The sequence below is a fragment of the Salvelinus sp. IW2-2015 genome, linkage group LG2 (genome assembly GCF_002910315.2).
Source record: "Salvelinus sp. IW2-2015 linkage group LG2, ASM291031v2, whole genome shotgun sequence".
NCBI classification, from domain to species: domain Eukaryota; kingdom Metazoa; phylum Chordata; class Actinopteri; order Salmoniformes; family Salmonidae; genus Salvelinus; species Salvelinus sp. IW2-2015.
The window spans coordinates 15860738-15872234 of NC_036839.1; the positions used below are offsets into that span (position 1 = coordinate 15860738).

The 11497-nt window shown below is 40.7% G+C and overlaps 1 protein-coding gene across 1 annotated transcript; it reads left to right on the top strand.

Moving 5' to 3' along the window:
* The first annotated feature begins 2342 nt into the window (after positions 1 to 2342).
* On the top strand, positions 2343 to 6238 carry LOC111975487 (heterogeneous nuclear ribonucleoprotein A3). The gene is made up of 11 exons (XM_024003798.2): positions 2343 to 2424; positions 4026 to 4148; positions 4233 to 4379; positions 4465 to 4675; positions 4767 to 4853; positions 4955 to 5023; positions 5111 to 5164; positions 5263 to 5400; positions 5523 to 5651; positions 5748 to 5818; positions 5923 to 6238. The coding sequence occupies exons 1-10, from the start codon at positions 2419 to 2421 to the stop codon at positions 5801 to 5803; spliced, it is 1020 nt and encodes a 339-aa protein (XP_023859566.1). The 5' UTR covers positions 2343 to 2418; the 3' UTR covers positions 5804 to 5818; positions 5923 to 6238.
* Positions 6239 to 11497: the final 5259 nt, after the last annotated feature.

Consider the following 11497-nt stretch of genomic DNA (forward strand, 5'->3'; position numbering starts at 1 on the left):
ATGTCATATGTACGGTGTACTTAACTACCCAACTCTGTGCAAAGAAGAGCATCGTCTTAATGTGGTATTTACTCTGCGAGTTTGGGCTGTGCTAAACTATTAGTAACATACAATGCGGATTACCCTTGATGTCCTGCAACAAGATGAAAGATTACAAAAACACGTCACTCCTAGAATGTTTTATAGAACCCCAGATTGGGAGAGAAAATATTCCCACCTGTAGCTGGTAATAATGTGTGGGTTGGGTCGGTAGTCTGTGATATATCTCAGTGTCAGGGGGCTGTCACCCCATGTTCAGAGAATATGGGGTGTGATCAACAACCAAACAAACATGCTGTCCAGGGGTTGGGGCAAGGAGAAGTACACAGAGCATCAATCAAACTCCATCTGTGAGGAGCTGATACCGCAGCACACATGCCTCTGCGCTCAGCTCTGCTAACCTCCCTTAACACCCAGCCCGCTTCTGTTTTGTGCTATTTCAGTCCAAAATTTGTGATAGAACCATTTTTTAAATTAAAATTAAGAGGTTGCTGGTTCATACATTCTTATGCTTTGTCCAAAGGTTACTGTCAAGCGCAGAGGTGCCAAGAATACACCAACGTCAAATAGACAAAGTTGGAAAATGCATATCTAGCATCAGGAGAAAACAAATTATTCAATTTGTGTTCTGATAATGGGCACGWCACTCTGTTGAAGTAATGTTAAGCCCAGTGTAAAGTCAACTCCTGTTCCAGGCCTCTAAAAGGCTTGTTGGGAGCATTTCCTCCTTCAATTGCACCAGGGTATGACTGACTGCCCGGTTTTTGACAGCATGAATTCGACAAATCCCCTCACATCTGCAGCTCCCCTCAAACAGCAGCGGTTGGCATGGGCTTGGACTGGGCAGCAAGACATTGTTTATGGCTGGTGGGCTATCCTTGGCTGTTCCCCCTGCACAACATTTTATCAGGCGTGAATGTTTTCCTTCTTAGCTGGTGCTATGTGCAAATGAGAAAGACTGGAGTCTTTGACAATGTTTTGGGCTTTCCTCTGACACCGCCTAGTATATAGTTCCTGGATGGCAGGAAGCTTGGCCCCAGTGATGTACTGGGCTGTACGCACTACCCTCTGTAGCGCCTTACAGTCAGATGCCGAGCAGTTGCCATACCAGGCGGTGATGCAACTGGTCAACTACTACTGTTCCTTAATTAAGGGAAAGCTCTGAAGCAGAAATAATGTTACCAGGCCTCAATCTCATTATCAGTTTAATTAAGAAATAAATGTGCTGGAACAAACACAGGTGATATGTAATCGACAGTGTCAGAGTGAAGGGTGGAACACAGGACTTATTTCATTCATGGTTATTCATGGCTATAGAATCCTTGTTTTCATCCATTGTAACAACTGTCTTAATAAAATGTTACGCTATAACAATATAATTAATCTCTGTAGTTGGAATGATCTTTTACTTAAAAAAGGTACAATACCACCTATAATATAACAGCACTGTAATAACCAAAACAAAGACATACCACACTACAACTCTAAATAGGCAATAAATAGAAATGAAGGTTAATGACAGTGAAATATTGTCATTTTTATTGGGGCTGTATTTTTTCCTGGCACCCTGTAATGGTAATGCCAGACATTATTCCATCCAATAAAACAGTACATGGATACTTGTCCAGATCTGATTTTCAACAAGATTCTATATTTATGGTGTAGCAGCTGATGGCAATAGCATATTCAAGTTGTACTGTCCAATGTCAACACTGACAGTGGTCAAATCCAAAACATTAACTTACGAGTATTCAGATACAATTTGCACTTGCATTAAAATGTGTATGCTAAAATGTGTATGCTAAGTGTTACAAATACTGAAAAACAGTTGCATTTCCCTGCATTTTATTTTAATAAAAAATATCTGTATTCATGAACCAGTAACATACATTTGCAACAAACAAGCTAAATTCACAAAATATTTATTTTGCTTTGTAGTTATGGGAAAATATGGAAAAACCTGGTTAATGTCTATGGGAAAAACAATCAGCCGAGGCTATTCTGGTACATTGCCTTCAGTGTCCACTAGATAGCAGACAACTTCTTTGATTCACTCCTACAGCTACATGGTATGTATGATACATGGTGTATGATTAGCCTACAAAGTCATCACAAATGTTAAAGATTATACATTATAATAAAAATATTATTTCATTTATATCATTAGACATTTAAATAAAGGTATACTATGCAGCTGAATACATTTACTCTGAATGATTGATCTTAAATCAACTTGCCAGGCCTATCCGGTTTATTATGGTAAAACCACAAAACCGATCCTGGATCAGTTAACGACTGCACGACCCGTTCAGACTTCCTATCACATGGTGCAGTAGCTTCCTTTCTTCTCAGAACCAAGGAAAGAGAATACTTCGCAAAATGGAGGTGATAAATATGTTGATTGTTTATCAGTGTCTGCATATATTTGCGTTGCACGTAACAATGTTAAGTGTATTATGAGCAAACAGGTCTTTGGAAATGATGCAGCGACATAATGTGCACATGATTCTAACAGCATTTTTAGGAAGGCAACATTAACGTTAGCTAGCTAACGTTAGCGCTGCTGCGTTTCTCAACATTTGGCTAGCAAAATTATCATGCCAGTCACAGGGTTCTACGGTTACAATGTTGCAGTTATTTTGGTTTATAGAACGTCTCCACATTAACAAGTACTTGGATGTATCATTCATTGGAATACATAGGCCAAAAATGTAGGTCAGGCCATGTCTTACCTACAGATTGTAACACCAGACAATGATGTAACCCCCCAAAAGTGGTATCCAGTATACTGGGTGTTACAGGTTAACGTTACTGTTTGGTGTAACAGAGAATTTTCGACCAACCTTAGCGATTCGTCGAAACTGGGGTCTCATAAAATGTTATTGTCCAGTTGCAGGTGTTTTGGAATTTAGAAAATGCTCTGTTATAATAAATAAATTAAAATGTTTTGCGCCATAAAGGAATCCAACAATGAGGAGTGTGTACGCCGCCATCTTGTCTTTTTTCTTGTTTTTTCAAGTCTTCACTCATTGATTGAGGCAGGTGGATCCACCCCAAAGTGRCGCATGTCATGACACACCTGTCTCGATCAACAAGAGAATACTTGAAATGGACAAGATGGCGGCGTACATGTGGTTTGATTACTTAATGGAGTCATTTTATTTTAATAATGGAGACTTTTCTAAATTCAAATGGACAAGGACATTTTATGAGACTCRGGTTTCCAAGAATCTAAGACCATATTCCTAAATTTGGTTAAATTATGTGCTACACCAAACGGTCCCGTGTGGCTCAGTTGGTAGAGCATGGCGCTTGCAACGCCAGGGTTGTGGGTTCATTCCCCACGGGGGGACCAGGATGAATATGTATGAACTTTCCAACTTGTAAGTCGCTCTGGATAAGAGCGTCAGCTAAATGACTTAAATGTAAATGTACCAAACCTGTAACTCCCAGTATAATGCATACTTAACCATGTTTGTTTAAATCACATTATCTGGTTTTACAGTCTAGCTAAAGAATAGCCTGTCCTACAGTTTAGGTCTATGTATCRCAATGAATGAACATTCAAACACTTGTTGAACTGTGGAGACATACCATCATTCTACAAACCATAATTACTGCAACATTGTAACTGTAGAACTCTGACTAGCATGATGCAATTTTCTAYCCAAATGTTSAGAAACGCAGCTGTGCTAAAGTTAGCTAGCTAGCATTTTGTCACTGCATCATTTTCAAAGACCTGTTAGCTACATAATATTTGCACTTTAAAATGTATTTTATAACACTTTTAAAATGGCAAAACTGTTTTCCCTAGAATGTCCAAGAGTCTTGGCTAATGAGAAAATTCTATCTTAATACATTTACACTAAGATATTGCAATCTAGGTTATTACACTGTAAAATGTTTGAAATAAGATGGTATAGTCTGTTATTCATACAATTTCATTGTTGTGTGACATGCATACCTGTTTTGAATTTTTTTAACAGGGTCATGAAGCTAGGGAGCCTGAACAGCTCAGGAAGCTGTTCATTGGGGGCCTAAGTTTTGAAACCACTGAYGAAAGTTTAAGGATCCATTTTGAACAATGGGGAAACCTCACAGACAGTGTGGTATGTATGCATTTCACAAGTGTCTGGTATTTACAATGCATTTATATGAGGAGTAATGTGAGCTAATACGTTGGTTTCATGTAGGTAATGCGGGACCCAAACAACAAGCGCTCGAGAGGGTTCGGCTTTGTAACATACTCCTGTGTGGAGGAGGTGGATGCCTGCATGGCAGCTCGCCCTCATAAGGTGGACGGACGTGTTGTTGAACCTAAAAGGGCTGTATCGAGAGAGGTACGTAAACTCTGCTTCACATTCATTTGCGATTGTCAAAATGTGACAAGTGTGTGCTCACTGCTCAGCTTTTCTTCTGTCACAGGACTCTAATAGACCGGGTGCCCACCTGACGGTGAAGAAGATATTTGTTGGGGGGATCAAGGAGGACACACGGGAGGACCATATCAGGGAGTACTTTGAGACCTACGGGAGGATTGAGACCATTGACATTATGGAGGAACGCGCAACTGGGAAAAAGAGGGGATTCTGCTTTGTCTCATTTGATGACAATGACACTGTGGATAAAATTGTTGGTACGTYTGGGGTTGTTGCCGCTTTGAATTGCTCATTTTTAAATATCAGTAAACATTCCTTTGCTGAAGATTTGCCTTGTTTTCTTTTCAGCTCAGAAATACCACACAATAAACAGCCACAACTGCGAAGTCAGAAAAGCACTCCCAAAACAGGAAATGGAGGCGTCCAATCAGAGGAGTAAGCATAATAACCCATCTTTATATTTGTCCAAATGTATGAATGTTTCAGAGTGGCACATAGAACATACTTCAGTGTCAATATTGGCATTTTCTTTTTAGATAGGGGTGGTGGCTCTGGAAACTTCATGGGCAGAGGTGGTAACTCTGGTGGTGGCAACTTTGGGCAAGGTAAGTCCCTTTTCCATTTGATATGTGGATACGTTTGGAACTGTAATCGCACCAGCAATGTAAATGGAATTATCTTGTGTGTTACAGGAGGCTACGGTGGCGGAAGAGGAGGGGATGGATACAATGGATACGGTGGAGAGGGTCAGTATTTATGTAGCGGATCATCAGATAAGGAGCGGGAACTTGACGATGCATTTCTAAAAGAGAGCTTGCTCAAATCTGAGCGCTTTTCTGTCCAGGTGGAAACTACAGTGGGGGACCTGGRTACAGAGGTGGACGTGGTGGCGGGTATGGGGGAGGAAGTCCTGGGTATGGAAACCAGGGAGGAYGCTTTGGAGGAGGATATGATAACTACAACGACAGAGGCAACTTTAGAGGTACGAACACCTGTTTTAGCCTGTATATATTGTCATGCAACATGATCTGTTTGAATGAGCTGAACCCACATTAATTGGATGTGACGTCATTATTCTAAAAAATAAATCTCTGTGACTCGTAGGGAACTTTGGTGGTGGAAGGGGTGGAAATTACAATGACTTTGGCAACTACGGAGGACCGCAATCTAGCTATGGTCCCATGAAGGGGAACAACTTTGGTGGCAGAAACTCTGGTGGTGGCCCCTATGGAGGTGAGTATTCTCTCGCTGAGCTGGATGAGGTGATGTGCTGTCTGTCTGATGTTGTGATGACACAACCCTCATCTGTCAATCATTTGTTTATTCCAGGTGGCTATGGCTCAGGCGGTGGAAGTGGGCATGGCTACGGCTCACAGCGATATTGATACTATGACGCTCGGGTAAGTTCTGTTTGAAAACACTGTGCATACCTGACTGTATAGTACAGTGTGAGCCCACGCAACACTAGAATAACTATTTGTTTTATCCTGTATCCATTCAACAGGCTTCAGTTCTTAGCAGGAGAGGAGATGAGCAAGGATTTGTCAGGAAAGCTGCAGGTTACTGTACTTTTAGGCAGTCGTCTGAAAGCATGTAGAGGAACAGAAGTCAGAAAGTTATTGCAGCTTTAACGGGAAACTAATCCTAAGAAAGACTGTACACACAAACTACAAAGTGCAAGGGTGTAGCTAGTACCTTATTTGTGGTAGATGTTCCCCCACTTTATAATTGTTCCTTTTGTGCATCTGAAGTGTATGTATTGTTGTGCCTGTGGAATCAGGAGTTTTAAAAAATAAAATAAAAAAGTATTTCGAACTCCAGTCAGTTTTGAATAGTCCTACATTTATTTTGCTGTAGATTGATAGATTTTCTATGGTCTTATCTTTGTCGTTTTTGAAAAACTTGGTCCTGTCAGAAGGGCCTATACGCATCAGGCCCTCAAATAAGCTAGAGCTGTCTTTTTTTTCTTTTGAAGTTAATATGATTGCAAGTCTTTGTATCAAGTGTATTATGATCTGTATTTCAAGAACCCCATGTATTTTATTAGTGACAAGTGGTTATAAGTAGTGCAGACAACAATTTTAAGGAAATGTGTTTTACACTACTTGTATGCAGTAAACAGAATTCTAGATTGTAAAAAATATTTTGACAAGTGGAAAAAAGTTTTAATAAAGTTGTGTAGTAAAGTCTTTTGAAGTATAGTGCATCATTGGCTCAGAGAGATTGAAGGATTTGATTCTTGTCATGTCCATCATCACTAATCAAGTGTAGCAAATCAATATCCTCAGAAGTATGTTTTGTTTTCTCTGAACTTTGAAAGATTCATTTTTTTCCTGCCTGGATGGAAAGGGAGTCTTGGCTAGTCCTAGGGCGAGGGACACGCATCGCCTAGCCAGGATTGCACTAGTAGGATTGTTACAGCTACAAGCCACTTCAGTTGGGCCTCAGCGGGTCAGTATGGAAGATTGCAGAGTGTTTTTTCAGACAGGACCTCTTCAGTCCCAGCACAGTGGACATGTCAGCATGTTGTGAGAGAAAAGAGAAGGCAGCAACGAGAGCCACACCCTTGGAGGAAAGCATATTCTAGCAAAAAAAGTAACTAGAGTTCCTGGACACTTAGAGATCCTGTTGAGTCAGATATGGCAGTTTACCAGGAAGTTCTTACTAGCTTTCAGACCTTACAGGGGAAAGGGAAGTGAGTATTTCACAAGCAGTGGTAACATAAAGAAGATGCAGGTAAGAGTAACCACTTTGCTTGGTTTACAGATCGTGAAAGAAGCATTACGWCTACTCTTAAAGGCTGAAAATCTCTAATGACACGATTACATGGACATTTCTGGATGGGTAAGACTTAAGTAAATCTCAAAGTATACTGCAAGGTGTAAGACTGCACACACCAACATTCAAATAGGGGTGAACAATTGCTGTTGAATYTGGAATCCCTTCTAAGAGTAAAATGGTATTCACTCCATTTTTGGTCATTTCTAAGGATCTCATGCATTTCTTGCACAGCTCACTGATCTCTGGGAGTCTGCAGATCAGACTTTACATTCACGCAGGCTTACACTACAGGTATCTTGATATTTTGCTCTGCATCATTTTAAAGATTTTCTATACATCGCTTTGAAAGGTAACATTTAAAAAATGTAACTTAATTAAGGATGATGATTTTTTCACCCCCTGGTCAGACAAGGTAGGTATCATATATTCTAGTTTGAATACATTAATCCAAGTATGCATGTCTATTAGATGTGTTTCTTAAATAAAGACATCTCCTAAAAGGAATTAGTGATATTTTATGTACAGTACCAGTCAAAGGTTTGGACATACCTACTCATTCAAGGGTTTTTATTTATCTTTACTATTTTCTACATTGTAGAATAATAGTGATGTCATCAAAACTATGAAATGACACATGGAATAATATAGTAACCAAAAAAGTGTTAGACAAATCAAAATATATTTTAGATTAATCAAAGTAGCCACCCTTTGCCTTGATAGAATGCCAAGAGTGTGCAAAGCTATCAACCAGCTTCACCTGGGATGRTTTTCCAACAGTCTTGAAGGAGTTCCCACATATGCTGAGCACTTGTTGGCTGCTTTTCCTTTACTCTGCGGTCCATCTCAATTGGGTTGAGGTCGGGGGATTGTGGAGGCCAGGTCATCTGATGCAGCACTCCATCACTCTCCTCCTTTGTCAAATAGCCCTTACACAGCCTGGAGGTGTGTTGGATCATTGTCCTGTTGAAAAACAAATGATAGTCCCACTAAGCGCAAACAAGATGGGATGGTGTATCACTGCACAATGCTGTAGTAGCCATGCTGGTTAAGTGTGCCTTGAATTCTAAATATATATCACCAGCAAAGCACCATCACACCTCCATTCTTCACGGTGGGAACCACACAAGCGGAGATCATCTGTTCACCTACTCTGCGTCTCACAAAGACACAGCGGTTGGAACCAAAAATCCCAAATTTGGACTCATCAGACTGTCCATTGCTCATGTTTCTTGGCCCAAGCAAGTCGTCTTGTTATTGATGTCCTTTCGTAGTGATTTCTTTGCAGCAATTTGACCATGAAGGTCTGATTCACGRAGTCTCTGAACAGTTGATGTTGATGTGTCTGTTACTTAAACTCTGAAGCATAAATTTGGGCTGCAATTTCTGGCTGGTAACTCTAAGGAACATATCCTCTGCAGTAGAGGTAACTCGGGGTCTTCCTTTCCTGTGGCGGTCCTCATGAGAGCTAGTTTCATCATAGCACTTAATGGTTTTTGCGACAGCACTTGAAGAAACTTTCAAGTTCTTGAAATGTTCCTGATTGACAGACCTTCATGTCTTAAAGTAATGATGGACTGATGTTTCTCTTTGCTTATTTGAGCTGTTCTTGCTATTATATGGACTTMGTCTTTTACCTAATAGGGCTATCTTCTGTATACCCCCCTACCTTGTCACAACGCAACTGATTTGGCTCAAACGCATTAAGAAGGAAAGAAATTCCACAAATGAACTTTAGCAAGGCACACCTGTTAATTTAAATGCATTCCAGGTGACTACCTCATGAAGCTGGTTGAGAGAATGCCACGGGTGTGTGAAGCTGTCATCAAGGCAAAGGGTGGCTACTTGGAAGAATCTCAAATATACAATATATTTTGATTTGATAACACTGTTTTGGTTACTACATGATTCCATAGGTGTTATTTCATAMTGTTGARGTCTTCACTATTATTCTACAATGTAGAAAGTATTAAAAATAAATAAAAACCCTTGAATGAGGTGTGTCCCAACTTTTGACTGGTACTGTATGAAAAGTGGTTGAGATTATCCATTTGTTGAGAACGCTGTGAATACTCTATGTGAAGCAAACATGATCTCTTTGTTTTGTTAGCCTCAAAGCCTCCGAAAAGATTGGTTTGAGAGAGGGCGGAGAAAGAAGGCTTGGCGTTCAAAGGTAATGTATGTGGGTGAAAGGGCCTGGAACTGCAAATACTACAATGTGCAGTGCTATGCTTTTTTCCAACGTGTTTGTCCACTGGACCCTTTTGAAGTCGTCATGCATGATTCACATGAAGTGTAGCTGAATAATGGAGGTAAACTGTTATAGACCTGAATAAATGCAGTTGGAACCAGAGCCATACAATGCATTCATAAAGTATTCAGACCCCTTCACTTTTTCCACATTCTGTTACGTGACAGCCTTACTCTAAAATTCATTAAATTWCCCCCCCCCCCCCCCCAATTTACACACAATACCCCATAATGTCAAAGCAAAAACAGGTTAAGACATTTTTGCAAATGTATAAAAAAAATMGATCACATTTACATAAGTATTCAGACCCTTTACTCTGTACTTTGTTGAAGCACCTTTGGCATCGATTACACCCTCGAGTTTCTCCCATTCTTTGCAGATCCTCAAGCTCTGTCGGGTTGGATGGGGACTGTTGCTGCACAGATATTTTCAGGTCTCTCCAGTGATGTTCGATCAGGTTCAAGTCCAGGCTCTGGCTGGGCCACTCAAGGACATTCAGAGACTTGCCAAAGCCACTCCTGTGTTGTRTTGACTGTTCTTAGGGTCTTTGTCCTGTTGGAAGGTGAACCTTCGCCCTAGTCTGAGGTCCTGAGCACTCTGGAGCAGGTTTTCAACAAGTATCTCTTTGTACTTTGCGCCATTCATCTTTCCCTCGATCCGGACTAGTCTCCCAGTCCCTGCCTCTGAAAAACATCCCCACAGCATGATGCTGCCTCCACCATGCTTCACCGTAGGGATTGTATTGGCCAGGTGATGAGCGGTGCCTGGTTTCCTCCAGATGTAACGCTTGACATTCAGGCCATAAGTTCAATCTTGGTTTCATCAGACCAAAGAATCTTGCTTCCATCTTCTGAGAGCCTTTAGGCGTCTTTTGGCAAACTCCAAGCGGGCTGTCGTGCCTTTTTACTGAGGAGTGGCTTCCGTCTGGCCACTCTACCATAAAGGCCTGACTGGTGGAGTGCTGCAGAGATAGTTGTCCTTCTGGAAGGTTCTCCCATTTCCAGAGGAACTGTGGTGCTCTGACAGTGACAATTMAATTCTTGGTCACCTCCCTGACCAAGGCCCTTCTCCCCCGATTGCTCAGTTTGACCGGGCGTGCCAGCTCTAGGAAGAGTCTTGGTGGTTCCAAAATTCTTCCATTTAAGAATGATGGAGGCCACTGTGTTCTTGGGGATCTTCAATGTTGCAGAAACGTTTTGGTACCCTTCCCCAGATCTGTGCCCGACATTATCCTGTCTCTGAGGCAATTCCTTCGACCTCATGGCTTGGTTTTTGCTCTGACGTGCACTGTCAACTGTGAGACCTTATATAGATAGGTGTGTGTCTTTGCAAATCATGTCCAATCAATTGAATTTACCACAGGTGGACTCCAAGTTGTAGAAACATTTCAAGGATGATCAATGGAAACAGGATGCACCGGATGAGCTCAATTTCGAGTCTCATAGCAAATGGTCTGAATACTTATGTAAATCAGGTATTTCTGTTTTTTATACATTTGCAAACATTTCTAAAAACCTGTTTTCGCTTTGTCATTGTGGAGTTTTGTGTGTAGATTAATGGGGGGGGGGGGGGGGGTAGAATAAGGCTGTAACGTAACAAAATGTGGAAAGGGTCTGAATACTTTCCGAATACACTGTATATTTAGTTAGGACTACTTTTATAATATTATTCAAATTCTAGACATTCAGTTACATAGCATTGTTTAAATTCTCCCCAATGTTAATGGGGCGCTAGCATGGCTGTAATAGAATGTTGAAGTGTCTTGTCTGGTTGGAACTATGTTTTATTTAAGTGTTTTGGCTTTCACAAAAGATTTTTATAGATTTTAATAGATTCAGTTCATAATATTCAAAACTAAGTTTAATGTACATCATGGGCTTTCTGTTTTGTGGACAATAAACAAGGCTATTGAAAAAAAACGAAGGTCTAACATAGATCAACCCAATAGCTGTTTTGATTCCATTGTGACATTTGGATCACTGTAAACCGTTTTGGTTTGTTCTGTTTCGAAAAACACAGTTACGCAATCCCAGTCAGCAAAGCCATTATG